Raw genomic sequence first — 17,694 nt, forward strand, 5'->3', positions numbered from 1 at the left:
GCTGAGAGAGAGAGAGAGAGAGAAAGAGAACGCGTACAGATGTAAAAGAAGAATCTGACATTAATTTCAGATATGATTATGTTTCTCAGTTTCTGTTTATAATAATCTATGGGGATGCTCCTCCTGCTTTAGCGTTTCAATATGCATATTTAAAGTCAAAATTTAGAGCATGTGTTGGAGGAGCATATATATCTACTATTTCATATGATACTTATGGTGGTCATGGAATATGGTGCCTTCGCTTTTTTAAAAAGAATAGCTATAAGCATAGTATTATATGCAATGCAATTCATAAAATGATATGCTTGAAGTTACAGCAAAGCAATCAATTATTCTATCTTTTTCTTTAAATATTTTTGAGTTGTCAAGGCATTCCAAAGAGTACACTCATGATTGGTTGGGGTAGGTATTGGAAATATAATCACGTAACTATACGTACATTAAGTCGCTAAGTCTTTAAAAAATTACTAGGTTAGAAAACACAGAAATTTTCAACTTGTTTGGATAAAAAGAAGTGAAAAAAATATATATATTATTGAAGCTAAATTGCTAAAGCCAATTTTATTTTTAGAGCAATTCTCACACTATATGTGGTCCGTATGAAATCCTATATGAGCAATCCTACACGCTAATTTGTATAAAAGAGCTATCCTATAGGTTAATTCCATGTATGCATATAGGATTGACGTATAGGATTGACATATAGGATATCTAATCATGAGATTGGCGTATAAGATTTCATGCGGACCATATGTAGATGACCCACATGTAGATGTGAGAATTACTTTTTGTTTTTATGTGCTGTGTGTATGGGGACACGCTGTTAAAGTTTGTTAACAGAATATATAGGAAAAGTTTGTTATGTAATCTGTATATTACTCTATTGTGGTTTCGATGAAGTAAGTTAACTGTAGTATGATAATTGTCGAGTCCAACAGAATTAAATTCGATAGCCTTAATACATGTTTTGGCATAATGCCTGGTAAGGTTGCTCCATTGGGAATTAAATGTTAAAGGTTTGAAACGAGAAACAACCTTTTTTATGTTTTTTTTTTGGTTACAACTTACAAGAGAAATCAAACCTGGGATCTATCTTCGTCCCACCTCTCCAATGCCACTTGAGCTAAGGCCTAGGGAGAAAAACAGCCTTTTCACATTCATGTTAAGATTATATAGAAATTTTCGCATTTATATACGGCTCATCCACATGTAGTCCACATAGAATTCTATACAGCAATTCTATATGCACTTTTGTACAAGAAGCGTGTCATCTTATACGGAAACAGGGTCCAATGTCAGTGCAGTCTGCTCCCCTTACCCATATAAGATGACACGCTTCCTTTATAATAGTACATATAGGATTTCTGTTCAGGATTTCATATAGAACACATGTGGATCACCCCATGTGGAGGTGAGAATTACTAATAACATGTGACCCACTTCGAACTTCACACAAACAGAAATGTTTGTATTGCCTTCATCTTTTTTTCACTTCTTGCTATTTTTAATACAACAAATTGATATTTAATTGGCAAAATTTGAAATGAATGGAAAAATTGCAATGTCAAAAGCAAATGAGTCCTTATTCCCATTTATATATGTACTTTTATGTTAGAATATGCTATACAATAATTTCGGAACTGAAATTTCCTATTTAATATGTTTTATAGGGAGTTCTAGGGTCTTCAATTATTGACGCATTTCAAAAACTTTTCTGGCCTTAGAACCTGAAACTGCAAAAAGTATATGGTTACATCCAATTGCAAAAAGTATATGGTTGTTATTGACTCATATGTAATTTTAAAAATTAGACATTGGTGATGACGTCTAAATGTCAGTATGGTGGCAAGATCTGTAAATTCCTTTTTGTTTTTGTCTAATTGTTAATTAACATAGTTTCTCTTAATTTCATTTTGGTCAATAGTGACTATTATGGTATTTTGAAAAGGTTCATTGACTAATTTGTAATATTGAAAATATTTATTAATTTTTTGTAATTGGCAATTTGGCACTTAAAACAATACATAAAGAGAAAATGTGAGAGAATTTAGAGTGTGTAATTTCTCTCATTATGCCTCTATTTATGGAAAAATATATTATATAGAATAATTTATCCTATTTATGGGCTCTCAACCACGCGTCGGGTCAGGTCACCCGCGAGTCAAAGGGAGGGGGTCTATCTGCTCTATTTATAAGCCTCTAGCCAAAATTATTAAATTGCCCCTAAACTTCGAATGCCCAAAATGTTTTCCTTGTAACTCGTATTCTTGATTCGTTTTCACCTACGCATTTATGAGCTCAAGCTCTATCCAACCACGCCAAAGTCAGAATTTTTAAAGATACTTTTTGAATTATTTCTTTTTAAAAACTCAAACTTTTATATTAATGGCATAATCGTCATAATCTTCAAATAAATCACCAACCAACGATCCGAGTCCGAAAAATGTTCCAATAATTCCTATGGGCTCATCATATCTCGATCAATAGTGTGCCTATAGCAACCAAAGCGGTTTTGGTACACGCTCAGACAATGGCAACCTTACTGATCAACCTACAACCGCTTCTTCCGTGGAACACTCCTCCAAAACAGCCTGGGGCGGTGTACAATCAAATGGGACCTCAAGGTAATCCATATGGTTTACCAGTGACAGATGTACACTGTGGGCTATAGCCATCATTTAACCATCAATATTATCAGGAAAAAGAAAACAGATGTACCCTTTCCATCAAGGGGCTTTAGAATTCTAGTTAATATTCAAGATATATTGCCCAACAACCTTAACCTTATCCTCTGCTACTCGGTAATCAAACTCTAATCATAAGCATCAAACTCTGATGAAACTAAGGAGAAGCATACTTGTAATTGATTAGTTGATAATCTAACAATGTATTAAATTCCAATGGGAACGACGAATCTACCGTTTCTGCTCCCAGTAGTTTTTGTAACAGAACTATAAATAAAAAAACTAATTAATTAAAAGAATCACATCATCAATGGCCAAAGTAAAGAAAAAAGAACAATGATAAAAGAATTGCATCTTGTAGTCATATAATCTCTAGCAGTACTATAAGGTCTCGTTTTATGCACAAAATTGGATTGGATAGGTTAAATGGCTATAACACCCTGAATTTCGACTTATGTTAATTTCGTTACTTAAGCCTTTAACCTTATTCTTAAAGTTTGTTTAAAAGAATTAAAATTTTTCTTAACTTTGTTTTAACTAACTTAGACCTTTGGTCGTGGTCTTGAAGTTTAGTTGTGTGAAAGTGAATTCTTGAAAAAGGAAATTCAAGAATTTGATGATTATTTAATTTATTTTCATTTTTCAAAATTAAATTATGAGATGAAGAATTTTCATAATTTTTTTGGAAGTGATTTGACTATTTTGAGACTATAGGAAATTAGTCATCATCAATACAAATCCGTAGGATTTTTCAGATAATTATTTAAAGTTCCGAGTTATTTTTGGTGATTTAACGAAATTTGGAGAATAGGAAAAATAAGAAAAGAAATAAATTGGGAAAATGGCTGACACGGCGCCACATGGCACGATGCCATTCGTTCGGACGTGCTAACTTGGCTTCAACTGGCAGCAGGCGGGGTGAGCTCATGTGAGCTTCTGTGGGTGCGCTTCACCAGATCGGAGCCACGTTTTAATCACAGCTACTCAAGCTCATTTAATGAGCTTGATCTGAGCCATCCATTTCCTTGAAGGACCGGTCTCCAGCCAAACCGGGTCATACGACCCTCATGTCCTCCAATGGGTCGACCCGTGGACCTTTTGTGAGTGCAAATGGGTAGTCCAGCCGGGTATAGCTGACCCAATTCGACTTTTTGTGTATTTTTACTTTGTTTTTGACACTTTTGAGCATCATTTCCCACATTGGAAACTCACAACTTCTTCTCACCTTCTTGTGCCTATAAATAAGGATCCTTGTATCTCATTTTCACTTGCACCACCAAATAGATTTCAAGAGCTTCTCACTCTAACTTTGGTTTCTCTTTCTCTCTCTAGCAAGATTATTATTCTTTCTATTATGGAGCAAATTCATATTTTTTAGAAGCTCTCTCCTAGTAAAATATTTTGAGGTCTTCTCTTGGAGAAGAAGACCCAAGTTTGGAGGAGTCTTTTTAGGAGTGGAGTCTAGCTTTGGAGGTCTACAACCGGGTAAGTTTTTTATTTATTTTTCAGTCTTATTTATTTTTCTTAGGCTTTAATATTAGGTTGCAGCATGATTTATTTATTAATTAAGCATGCCTAGGATTATTTTGGAGATTTAATTGCTTAATTTATTCAGTTAATTAAGCACGAGTAGTAGTAACCTTATTTTGGAGATTTAATTGCTTAATTTATTTAGTTAATTAAGCATGAGTAGTTGTAACCTTATTTTGGAGATTAATTAAAGGTTATTAACTAGTAGAGATTAAATTCGATTTAAGCTATTTATTCAAGCTTGATTAATTAGTGGAATATTTTGGAGAAATGCTAATTAATTAAATACTTGGATAATACTTAGGCTTGATTTATTCTAACCTAAATTAATTTGTGGAATTGTTTTAAACCAAGACAATTAGTCAAGTGGTTTGACTTTAAAATTAACTTGAAACTTAGAAACCCTAAAGAGTAGAGTTTAGTCCACTTAGGACTAGAGTCTTAGGAACGTGTGACCTAAAAGGATGGGTCATAACGAGATTGTGTTGAACTTAACTTTTGACTAAGTTGTCGTATTGCCGGACACTAGAAACACCAGTTACCGAAGGATTTCTTTGTGACATGATAAGAAGGCAATGGATTCGAGATGGATGAGAATGCATAGGCTATGTAAGAGAATACGTGAAGAGCATTGTATTCCAGGTAGGGGAATTTATCCTACATTCCTGATTATGGATCTTATGTGTGTTTGTGTTTAAATTATTATAACATGCTATATTTGTATGATTGGTCTGAGTATTCGGGTAGTGTAGTACGTGATCTTGGGTTCAAATCCCTAAATTTTCTAGAAGAATTGATCAGTATATTATGGGGAGCTTAGCCAAGCCAATACGTGGCTACGTGTGCTTGTGCGAAGTGGGCACCCATGATTGATCGAGTGGCAGTAAATACGATTTCTCAATTGCAAGTTCCTATTTCTATTTACCGTGGCACTCTCGCTATGGATAGCTCTTTGATTATAGCTAGCATAGTCGTACCGAAAGTGTATCAACCATCTGGATTATCATTATATGTGAATTTGCATGTTTATAATCATAATTGTTGTACAGCCGAGTCATAAAATGTTTTGTAAATTATTATAAAGGAAATGTTTGAAGAACTTGTTTTGGATGATTTAAGAATCCGACGGAAAAGGATTTTTAGGATGTTTAGGATGTTTTTCACTGAGAAAAGTTTTGTGGTTTTCAAACCTGGCAGGGTCCCCTGAGGGAAGCTCTGATCGTATGAGATGCTTACTCCCTACATTTTTTTTGTTGTTCCTTTTTTATTGGATGTTTTTATAGGTACGAGTATGGTAAAGAGACAAACTTGGACGGGGTTCGAGTAGAGCAGCATCTTGAGACTTGTCAATTATCTGGATTTATTTGGTAATGTCATTTGATTGTTTTCTCATATCGAGTATGTCTTGAATGATTTACCGATTGTTTTGAGTAATATACTTTGATTATATGTCTGCGTAGTTTTGAAACCTTTATTCTATGCTTGCTATGTATTTCGAATTTATTTAAATTCTTCAAGGTTGCAATGAACTACCGTAACCTTGAGATTAGTTTTATAAAGAAATCTTATTCTTACTTCACATGTTTTCCGTTATTTATTATCTTTGATCCAACCCGGTCCCATTAAATTAAAATGCTCAACCTCTCTTGGGTATCGCGGGGGATTAATGATTGATTAGTAGCGTTAATCTTTGGGATATTCAAGATAGGTGCATATGTTGCATACCCGGGGTTCGGGGTGTGACACCTAGTTTGGACCCCATGCAATTATTTGATTGATGATCAATAAGCCATAAAGAGGACTAGTTGATCTGATCAATCCAAATCCCATTTGCTATTCCATCTCTGGTATTTGATTGATGATAAGAGGGATGCGGAGAAGCTTGACTGCTTTATGTGTACTTACGAAGAAGTGCAAAGTTAGCCAGAGTACTTCAACAAAGTGTACTTGCAATCCAACATTGCCGAGATGTTGGGATTTGTGAATTTAGTACGAAGGGTGGGAGAGAAGAAGATAGAGGAAGAGATGGCCGTCGCCGGCGGTATGGGGCTGCCAGCGATGATAAGACACTAGTGAGGAAGGATATGTTTTCCTTTGATTAATGATTTATCTGGTGTGAGGTATTATTGCCCAAAAGAAGAGGAAACTAGGCCTTGGTTGCCACAGTTTTGGAAGTTCCAATGTCAGTCAGAACACTTCATTCATTTAAGTGGTATATCAACTTGTGAAGTTTATAGGAGATCATAATGAATATTTTTTATATGACATAATTGAGTGCTTCCAATGGAATGTATAATTATGCAGAAACTTGGGAGAGCATTTCATAGACCAAGTAAAAGGAGTTGCTTCACATACAAGCAAGGGACTGGAGTCCAACCTGTGTCTTCGAGTATTGGGGTCTGACACGTGTTGACAAGAACAGGGTGCTAAACCCATGGGTAGAAATTATCCTTGTAAAACCGGCTTAAAAGGAAAGGGTTCCATGTGTTTATATAATACATATTCCAAAGGTTACGTGGCAATGTGGGACTGTGCTAAGGAGCAGATGTTGCAAACAATGATGAAGGAGATTTTCCTTGAAGTAGTAGGATTAAAAATGCTATAATTTCCTCTGAAGTTTAGGGAACTCTGTGATCAGCAATAATTTTCTCAGTCAATACTTGTCTATGATGATAGAGGATGTGATTTGTTTGTCAGTTTGTCTATTCTGTTTTTTCTTTGTACAGTTCAAGTGCTCCTTGTACTGAGGTTTTTGGTTGAATAAGGATAGTATAACCATTGTTTGCATCTCAAGGCATCTTTAGTTAAAAAGAAAATGGCAAGGCTTTATTAAATATGCCAATCAAAATTACAAAGTAATATGCAAAAAAAAAAAAAAAAAACAGTGATCAGAATTCTGTTCTCTCTGATGACTTACTATAATGTTGTTACATTAAATTATCTATTTCACATCCTGAAGGTTCTCTGCTGCATAGTGAAGTTGCTCATCTCTTTTGGAAGTTAAGGAACTTGATGCCATAGGCAAAGACTAAGAAGAAGAGGAGGACCCAACCAACATGAGCCACAACCACAGGTACTAGGAAGTCATAGTCATAACCCAAATTGTCCTTAACAAAAAGATCCACTCTCTGTTGTCCTCCAGTAGAAAGTTCAATAGAAGTCTTGAGGTCACCAACCTGAGATGCAAAGAGGCCATAGATTGTCCAAGCAATTGGAGAACCCCAGTAGTACCACCTCCACCACACCGGAATTAGCTGCAATAGATGAGCAATTCAGCATGAACTGTTATGATTGTAATGATAAAAAAGACGGTGTCTGGGACAAGATAAGTGCAGTATAAGAAAACTTAATGAGTAATCTACACATATTTGGTTTGTAATAATTGAAGGCCTAGTCTTTCAGGACTTTCATCAGTTCATGTTATAATGAGCTAATCCCAAATTAGCAGATTTTGTAAAGCATTGTAAATCCTTGCTCAAGTATGCACATAAGAATGACTTCTAATAAAAATATTTTGGATGATGTTCCACATTCTCAGGTATGGCAATACGAAGAATAGCTGAGTTTCAAATGACATACCGGCCTGGAAATGAGGAAACCAGAGAACAAGTTCCAAAAGTTCACGAAGAAAGACATAACAATTGCAGCAATTTGATGGCCAGGAGTTAAGGCAACCACCATCATCCCATACATTGAGAAGTAGGTAAAGCACATGAATATGAAGTAGTAGAAGTAAAGGAATTTCTCCACCTTAAAAGTGTACCCAATCATGAAATACAGAATACAGGAATAGACAAATGTTTGGATTGCAACGTAAAGTGTCTCAATAGCCACCTACAGCACCAAAATATGCATCAATAAAAAAGACATGAGATTTTAATGTTATACAAAAGCGAACGCACAACTGAGTATAACTACCAATATCTTACCTGAGAAAATGCATAAGGCAACTCTGAATACATCCCCGCTGCTCGTTCACGGTAGAAAACTGTTCTCTCAGTCGCAACCACCGATTGCACAGCATTAGCATTGCTAGATCCAAGGAACATAATAGCAGAATAGATAGCTCCCAAAAGATTAATCAGGTCTTGTTGTTTGTGTCTGTTGAAAAAATATTATGCAGTTCATAAAAAAAAAAATAATAAGTCACAATTCTAGGAAAAAGCTTTTTGAAGAAAACATGAAACTGGGTCAAAACTTCAAAGAAAACTAAATAAATGTAGCTCATATGAAGTTCTTAAACTTACATCTGGTCTCCTTTGCCCCAGAAGATAACACCAAATAATATGCCAATGCAAGTCGTCATGAAAAACCTGATGGCATTGTATCTTGAGTTCCTCCAGTATGACCAATATTGTTTCCAAAAGCAAGCCTTGCACTGAATTATATAGCTTTGTGAGTATTTGGTGGGGAAGTAAAGATCCTTTGAATCGGGTAACGGTGTGCTTAGTTCCTTTATAAGTTCCTGATTTCTCCTGAACAAGTGAAATGAAATGAAGAAAGAATTTTAACATACACAGACATGGGGGTGACAAAAATAGGAATGAAAAGAATACAATACATGTTACTTTACCTATAGAGCTCAGAGTTCGCAAATACTTCTGCAAAGTCGATATTATTTTGAGCCTCCACTGCAGTAGAGCTGACGTCTAACATCCAAGTAGCAGGATTGTGGCCCTCTTTGATCTTGGGAACTCCTGGAATAGCCTGCAAGAGGTTTCAGAGATTTTATTCAAACTCTTTTTTTTTTTTTTTTTTGTGCTAATTTTATTTGAACTTTGTAAATAAGACCCATCCGTACATAACAAAAATTTCTTGAATGAACATTTGGAGTTAGTGGTGCTATTAACAAAATTTAAATGGGGCCAATGCTGATAGAATAACAGAAGTCTAGCTTTAGCCAAATTTTGCTCCATTATATGCGTTTTGGATAAAATTTGAAAGGACTTGAACATAAAGGTAAATTATAAACTTAATTACCTCAAAATATTCAACAAGCTTGTGAGACTGGGGACCTAGGGGTCCAGCATAAATCACCTGTCCGCCTCTTTTCATTAAGAAAAGCTGCAAAGCAAAACAAAATCAAGGTGAATATGAAATAAAGAACAATGTTACAGATTACACAGATTTGAAATCAAATAATACCTCATCAAAAGCTTCAAAAATGTCAATGCTAGGTTGGTGAATCGTGCAGACAACAGTTCGTCCTGTATCCACTGTGTTTCTTACAGTACGCATAACAATTGCGGCTGCTCTAGCATCAAGCCCTGATGTTGGCTCATCCATAAAGATGATGGAGGGATTAGCAACCAATTCTACAGCAATGGTGAGCCTCTTTCTCTGCTCAGTTGAAAGTCCATCAACTCCTGGAAGGCCAACTAAAGCATTTCTCAATGGGTTAAGCTCCACCAAGTCCATAACTTCATCAACAAACACCTAGAGAGAGAAGCAAAAATCAGAGTCCACTACAAGTTCAGACTGTTCAGTGAATAAATATGACATAAAAAGTATAAGCAGGAAACAAGGTTGCAGTGAATAAATAAATAACTTGCCTTTCGTGCGTCCGGTTTGACATCCTTAGCAAGACGCAGCCAGGCAGAGTACTGGAGAGATTCATATACAGTAACATATGGTGAATGAATGTCATTCTGTTCACAGTAACCGCTGACCCGAGCAAATGTGGCTTGGTTCTTTGGGTATCCAGAGATGTTAATACTTCCTTCAATGTACCCACCAGTCTTTCTTCCAGCTAAGACATCCATCAAGGTGGTCTTTCCAGCACCACTGACACCAACTAATGCAGTCAAAATACCTGGCCGGAATGCACCACTAGCATCTCGCAGTAGTTGCAGCCGGCTCTCATCAATCCCTTGGTTCTTCATTTCCTGATAAGTACACATAATTGTTACTAAAATTTTAAGCCTTTGAAGCCTGTCCTGCTTTCTATGGCTTCTAAGTGCTAACTTTTCTTTTGAAATAAGTTCTCATATATATTCCTGCAATTTAAAGCTATGTGGAGAAAGCAGAAAAAGTGACTTACCGTAGGCATATCCACATAGTAATTCACATGGTTAAAAACAAGTGAAAGGGGCTGGAAGGGCAAAGCCATTCCTCGTTTGGCTTGACGATTTGCAGCACCAACAATTGAACTGGTGCTTCCTTCAGCATTTCGAACTTGCATATCAATACCTGTAATTGTTCACTATATATTAGGACGAGCAAAATACTTTGATAGTAAATCTAGTACTACTCAAAATGGCTACTCAAGAATTTGTATTAACAACTGATGAGATGTAATGCAGGTAGCTGTGGTTGATGTAATGCATATCTTACTAGCACAATGTTTTACAGCCAGGCTAGGGGTGGTAAATGGATGAATGAGAACCGGGGTAATTCATAATTTACAATGCATATTCAAAATGGCTGCTTCAACAAATATAAAAAACACATGCTATATATCTTGCAGAAACAGTACAAACATCCAAATTATGATCCACTAGAAGTATAATATTCCAACCTTCTGAATTGGATTGTCGTTCCCTCCTGGTTTCAGGGTCATCAGCCTCAATTACAGTTTTGGTATCACTAAGAGCTAAAAGTGAGTCAACAAGAAAACAAATAGTCAACGGTTGAATCCATTAGCATAACAATAGCCAAATGAAAAATGAAAATTATTCACTTACGATTTAAGAAGGTCAGCGCTGCAATGAAAAGAACATTAAAAAGAAAACAAAACCCAAAGAGCGCTCCAATACAAATCCAATACATATATTCTTCAGTATACAGTCCTCTTTCCTTGAGAAGGGTCTGTCCGACTGTGAGCTTACTGGAGTTGTCGGCAAGCTGTGCAATGGGATAAAAAAAAGTTTTGTTAAGCTTAAATACTGTTATTATTAATGTACTGGAAGAAGTCAACTGAGGCTTAAGAGAACCTACAGCTCCCCATCTTTCATCAAGAAATTCATTCATAGCAATTGCATTTTGTCCATACATCATAGGGGACATATAGTAGCCCCATATCATCCATGACTCGATGTCATCTGCACACCAAGATGACAATATTTTGAGCATTCAAAACATACTAAAGAATCGAGCAATCAAATTGAATAGGAAATAGCTCACTATGACAAGAAAAAACACTTTGGCAATGAACGAAGACGGATTCTAACCTTTAGCAACAATATAACCTCCTAGGATAAAAGTCAGTAGCAGTGTAAAGGAACCAATTGTGTTTGCAACGACATCTGTTCTTCCGAGGGCAGCAATGAAGCGGAAGAGGGAGATGGCCATCTGATGTATACTGAAGAAAGCCAAGAACTGTTTGAAGAACCTGAAAATATTGGACATATATCAGAGTTAGACCCTAATTTGTTTTATTTTGTGTCATTCAGTAAGCAACACAAAGCTAAAACTTCTGAGAAAGACATGAGCAATAAATTAGAACTTACCTGCTGGCAGATGGTGCAAATCCAATGGTGTAATATGTTAAAATGATCCATATCCCAGATTCCAACAGTGACACGGGAATTTTGAGGAGGCAAATGGGCAAGGCATAAGCCCACCCAGGGTAGAACAAGGCATCCCTTTGTTTAAAGAACACAGGAAGAGTGAAAACTGTCATTGCAAGCTCTGCCACTCCATTAAACATGACATTAATGAGACTGAAAAACAATGCTCCCCAAAATTTTGTTGCATCCTCTTTTTTCCCATATTTCATTTCTGTTCTTAGAAATACCGTAAAAGCAATTGTAGCCATGAATGTTATCTGGCAAATTCTAAAAATGTATACAAAATTGTTACGCTTCATCAGCAGCCACTCCCTTGAAAAGCATGCCTTGAAGAGCTCCTTATTGGATATTCCATACTTTTCCTTCACCAAGGCAGCTGGATGAGCTGTTCCTTTGTCATAAGGAACTCTTAGCTCTTCCACAAGCCGTTGGCCAACATTAAAAGAAGTGAAAGCCCGTACGAAATCAGATACTGAGACATATCTGTAAGGCTGGTTCTGCTTAAACCAATATTGTTCTTGGTCCTTCTTTGAGGTCACTTCTTGCAAGAAGTCTGCAACACCTTTTCTTTCTGGGCATTTGAACCCCATATATTCAAAGAATTCGAGAACACTCTCACGTGGGCCTTGGAAGACAATCTGACCCTCAGAAAGAAGGATAATGTCATCAAAAAGATCATATGTCTCAGGTGCAGGCTGCAAGAGAGTGATGACCATTGACACATCCATAATATGAACCATCTGTCTCATGAACTTGCAAATCTGAAAGGTGGTGGAACTGTCCAGACCTGTTGATATTTCATCCATGAAAAATGCTTTCGCTGGTCCAACCAACATTTCTCCTGCATTCAGAGCAAACACCACGAGGTTAATTACAGGAAATGGCTTTTTACATAAATTACCATTCCTATTATTCGAAGCAAGATCAAAGAAGGTTTCTAAGATATAAGAGCACCAGTTTACATAAACTGCATTGGTGCCTAACTTTATAGTAAATTTAAGTAAAATATTAAAAATTAAACATGGAAATATAACATGGTTAGTGTCGTCTTACACACATATTCAAGTACAAATAAGAAAGAATAGCATTATGGAACCCAAATATTGTTTTATGTAATAACTAATTTGACACACAGACACATACCAGTAGTTACACGTTTCTTTTGTCCACCAGAAATGCCCCTTCTCATGCCATCACCCACCAATATATCAGAACAGATATCTAATCCAAGTATCTGTCAGATGAATAAAAAATGGTTAGACTTGTGCAGCAAGACACAAGGACACACAATCTTGTGATTGAATCAACAAACCTTGAGTACGTAATCTGTGATCAAACTAGTTTCCTGGCCTGCCATAGAAGTGGCTTTCATGAATGCATCGATCTCGGGATCTGGTTTGATACCTGAATCTTTCTCCCGTCTAGACAACTCTTCCAGCAATCCATACCTGGTTCCGACTCCCAGGCAACGTCCAGAGAAATCCAATGTTTCACGAACTGTCATCTCACCATAATGAAGATCATGCTGACTAATGTATGCAGAGGTTCTCTGAGGTACAAATTCCTTAAATTCATGGCCACAGTAAGTAACTTTCCCAGTTACCTGTTTATAACCCCAACTTGTCAATACATATGGTAAACTAAACAAGTAGGCACACGAATACAATTAGGAAAAGACTGATTAAGGTAAGGAGACGAAGAGGATGACAAACCCTTAGATCCTTATCCAGTTTTCCGGCAAGTGCTTTTAGCAGTGTTGTTCTTCCAGACCCAGGAGGTCCAAGAAGCAGTGTCATCCTGAACACAAACAAAAAAGACAAGCTCATAAATGGAGTTCAAAGGAAAAACTACTTAGCATTAAAGTGTTACTAATAATTTCCATATTTCCTTTATACAATTCCTTTGTTTAGGATATGTTAAGTGACTATTTGTTCAACTTTTGGTACAATCATTATGTGAGATTTTTTTCTTTTTTCTTTTTTCTTTTTTTCATGCAACATGCAGTAGTAGTGCAGCGAGGTTAGATCTGCAAAATTCATGAGCATACCTTGATGGCTTCACAATACCGCTCACATCCTGGAGTATCTTAACAACTCTTTTCTTTGATGGTGTGAGTCCAAGCAATCCAATTACTCCCTATTCAGATTTAAAGAAATTTGGAAATCTGTGAGTTCAGCATCGAAACACAAGATTATGTACTAGTTTACCATTAAGAAATGTTTTTACGTACCTCGATTGCGTTCAAGGTGGAATTTAGCAGAGTTGGAAGTGCTCTGGTGCCTACATATGCATCTCCCTCTATTGATAAATTCTGGAATCTAACCTCAACTTTAGGAATCACAATACCAACCCTGTTTTCCAAAGCATCAAACAAAATTTACATGGCAATTTTAATCAAACATTAATTAGCAAGAAAACTAAGGAAAATACATCTTTGAAGCCAACAGTTGTATTAGACACAATTAAGTTGAACTTATGTTTTTCTCAAAACCCAAACTGAAAATTTTCATATCCAAAATCTTAATTCCTGTCAATTTCCCACCATTCCCAAGAAACGAAAACAAACCAAAACTTCCAAATTGAACCAATTAAACAAACTATATATAATAGAAAGAGAGACAAACCTGTCATTTCTGGCTTTCTGCCTCTTCAAGAACTTCTCATTGTCATCCTCAACAACCTTAAGTATGCTCTCCATCAACTGCCTCTTATCTTGAGCCGCAAGGTTTGTGACATCAACTTCTTCATGGACCACCTTCCCATTGCTCATAACCTGCCTCAGCATCCCCCTCCTCATCCTATCATATGTTGGCAACCGCTCTATGGCGGCCCACTTCAGCTCCTCCTCCTCATCCACCGTCTGCTGCCTGCCACTCCGCTGGAACACGTCTGGCGCGTTCCATATTTCACTAACACTCGTAGACCGCCAGCTTCTACTGCTGCTCGTCTGCCTCGCTAAGTCATCTCCTGCCAATGCAGCTGCCACCGCCATTTGTGTGACCCAAAACCAATCAAATCACTCACAACTCAAGATTTCAGACAATGGGTTGGAAACTTGTAACCAAATTTGTGCACCCAATATGGAAAAGGGATTCAACCCAATAGTCCCCGGAACTTGTTTATTGGGTTTTGGTGACGAATGAGAGCTTGCAAGAAAGAGGGAGGGACTTATGTTTTTTGAGGAGCGCACTTTGGTGAGCTTTATATAGACATGCAGGAAGAGGAAGAAGTGGTAGTTATAATTGCATGAGAGGGATGAGTACGTACGTCTCTCTAACCGCTTTTTGAAAATATTCCTTTGTCTTACAAAGTCTTCTGTGAAAAATCAAATGGGACTTGTCAGCCCAGAATAAAATGGGGCTGCGACAGAAGTCGAGCACTTCGAGATGGTCTTATTATGTTGGTAATTAATTCAACGTGACTCTAAGATTATGTCTGCCTAGAAATGATGGTAGATTTGCAAGTTTGGCCAGAGGAGTAGAAAATTATGGATTCCATGGACTAGAAAATTAGATGACATGTCACATGTTGTCTTAAATAATATAGGATTTTTACACTTACTGTAAGTTGTATGAATCCGACCATTTTTTAGGAGCACATCTTCTAGAATTCCATATACATATATTAGTCATAGTCAATATCGGAAAGGACAAGAATTGGTGTTCTGATTCAAAGCTATTAAGATGAGTTTGGTATTCTCAAATAAGGTTTCCAAGATTTCTGGACTATTAATTAATAAATACAGATGAAAAAATAAGTGGACAAATAAAGAGCGGTGCTCACAAGCATTCAAAACCGGTTTAAGCGTTTGCATCGAGCATCGGACGGTTCGGACCAACATCCCAAAGCTTAACGTTAGAGTTCGAACGCAATTTATAATGGATAATACTTGGGTCACCCACCAATATTGCTGTGGACCACTAAAATTGCTACACCTGCCATGCTTAATTCAAAAAAATTACTCTTCAAACAAACACTTATATTGTTGATGCAAAAACAGAGACTTCAACAACCAAACACTTTTGAAGCCATTGATAATTATAATTAAGAGTCTAAAAATAGACTTTATAATAATTATGTGTTATTTATATGATTTTTCTGCACGTTATATACTTATATATGAAACGGTTAATACAAACAAATAAGAAAAAAATCTTAAAAAATTAAACTACGAACACTTTCGATCAATAACATATTTATACTAACAAGGGGTTCAAACACTCACAATTAGTGAACACCAATTCTCTCTCTTCATCTCTCCCTCCATTCCTCTCTTTCTCTCTCTCTATATCCTCTTTCTCTCTCTTCCTCTCTGCTTTCTGCCCAACCCCTCCCCACCCCGCTGCTGCACCTCCCCTCCCCATCCCACCTCGCCCAACCCACCGACCGGTAATATTTCGGCGAGACAGAGATGAAGAGAGAGAAAGAGAAATAAAGAGAGAAATAGATAGAGAGAGACAGAGAAAGAGAGGAAAGGAGGGAGAGATGAAGAGAGAGAATGGGGAGGGTGGGCACTGGGTAGAGCCGGCGATTAGGGCTGCCGCCGAGGAGGGGGTGGGTGGGGAGGGGGTGCGATCTTCACCTCTTCTTTTTTTTTTTTTTTTAGGTCCATTGATTTTAATTACTAAATTTCAATAACATTTTAGTTTAGGTACCAAACTTAAATAACATTTTAGTTTAGGTACCAAACTTAAATATCATTTTAGATTAGGTACTAGTTGAAAAGTCAAACAAAATAATAAAGTAAAAGGTATTAGAATTTACAAATATTACATCACATGCCACTACAATAAAAAAATAAAAATTATATTACATCACAAATATTACATTAATTTCTACTATATTGTATTTTTTAAAAAAATAAAAATCAATCCAGTCACAACTTAACTGTGACTGTCTTGGTAAATTGAAAGAGACAACTCACATCACTATACTAGGTATTATTTTGAGTAAAAGTATTGTTTTGACCTCTATTTATACTATATTATAGTATAATTTCTCTTAAAAAAAATTCAATTAAGTCACAACTTAATTGTGACTGTCTCACAATTTAGATGTGACTGTCGTTCAGTCACAACTAAATTTGAAGTTGTGAGTGTCGTACAGTCACAACTAATGTGAAATTGAGATTACATTAGCAAATTTTCAAGATAATATAAAAGCCTCAAGGGCAATTTTGTCAAAACCTTATAAATTTTAACTAACATCCATCATATGTGGGGCAAATGACAAAAATGTCAAATGGAAAATGCTCAAATCAAAAGGGCCAACATGTTTGTGACCTAATCTAAAAACTAAATTTAAATTTAGTAGTTCAATTGAAATATTATATGGTCTTCATGTTATACCAAAAAATTATTAGGATTTGGTATTTAATCCTAATTTTCTTTTTTCTTTTTTTGTTCTTGGTTTTAATATTTTTCAATTTATTTTTAGTTTTAATTTTTTCTAATTTTAATCTTTTTAAGTTTTAGTTTTTTTTTTTAATTTAAACATTTTTAGTAGTAATCTTTTTTAGTTTTACTGTTTTTTAAATTAAAAAATTGAATTAAAATTGGTTTTAATACGAAATGACAATTTTACCCTCAATTTTAACGGTAACAGAAGTGAGAGATTGTCTTTCTTTGATACAAAACATAATTAAATTAATGTCTTTTATTAACACAACCATAAATACGTGTCCTGAAATAGAATTGACTCTTAAGTATGTGTTCTATTTCAAAAATTTTCCCTTTTGCAAAGTATGGGCCAAAGTTTTAACTAAAATTAATTAACTTTTGGCCCAAGTTATTCCGACTATCATAAATTGCTGAGTTGACCACCCTATTTTTAAATTCTAATTTTACCCTTAAAACAAAAAATTTTGATTTTATTCATCGGGTCATTCGATACTTGTCTGTCGAAATGTTTGTGATTATTCGGCACTTAACTATCGAACATTGACGAAGTTTTCGGTAAGTAACCACCAAATA

General features: G+C 35.9%; 1 protein-coding gene across 1 annotated transcript; it reads right to left on the reverse strand.

Moving 5' to 3' along the window:
* Positions 1-7,013: 7,013 nt before the first annotated feature.
* LOC147298973 (pleiotropic drug resistance protein 2-like) lies at positions 7,014-14,856 on the reverse strand. Its single transcript, XM_086248815.1, has 20 exons — positions 14,347-14,856; positions 13,953-14,073; positions 13,770-13,858; positions 13,435-13,519; positions 13,035-13,325; positions 12,866-12,956; positions 11,663-12,563; positions 11,384-11,544; positions 11,151-11,254; positions 10,898-11,057; positions 10,732-10,806; positions 10,255-10,403; positions 9,767-10,099; positions 9,360-9,650; positions 9,195-9,278; positions 8,788-8,921; positions 8,462-8,689; positions 8,144-8,315; positions 7,794-8,048; positions 7,014-7,468 (listed from the first exon to the last, which is right to left on the reverse strand). Exons 1-20 carry the CDS (start codon positions 14,712-14,714, stop codon positions 7,199-7,201), a joined length of 4,362 nt encoding a protein of 1,453 aa, XP_086104941.1. The 5' UTR covers positions 14,715-14,856; the 3' UTR covers positions 7,014-7,198.
* Between the last annotated feature and the right edge of the window lie 2,838 nt (positions 14,857-17,694).

This window comes from Dryas octopetala, chromosome 1 (assembly GCF_963921425.1).
Source record: "Dryas octopetala chromosome 1, drDryOcto1.1, whole genome shotgun sequence".
In the NCBI taxonomy this organism is placed as follows: Eukaryota; Viridiplantae; Streptophyta; class Magnoliopsida; order Rosales; family Rosaceae; genus Dryas; species Dryas octopetala.

Excerpts from the sequence above, each read along its gene's own strand:
- LOC147298973 (XM_086248815.1), bottom strand. The coding sequence starts at position 14,714 with ATGGCGGTGGCAGCTGCATTGGCAGGAGATGACTTAGCGAGGCAGACG. Across the intron at positions 13,859-13,952 it reads CCACCTTGAACGCAATCGAG|GGAGTAATTGGATTGCTTGG; the intron begins GTACGTAAAAAC and ends AAATCTGAATAG. Across the intron at positions 8,316-8,461 it reads TGGGGCAAAGGAGACCAGAT|ACACAAACAACAAGACCTGA; the intron begins GTAAGTTTAAGA and ends TTTTTTCAACAG.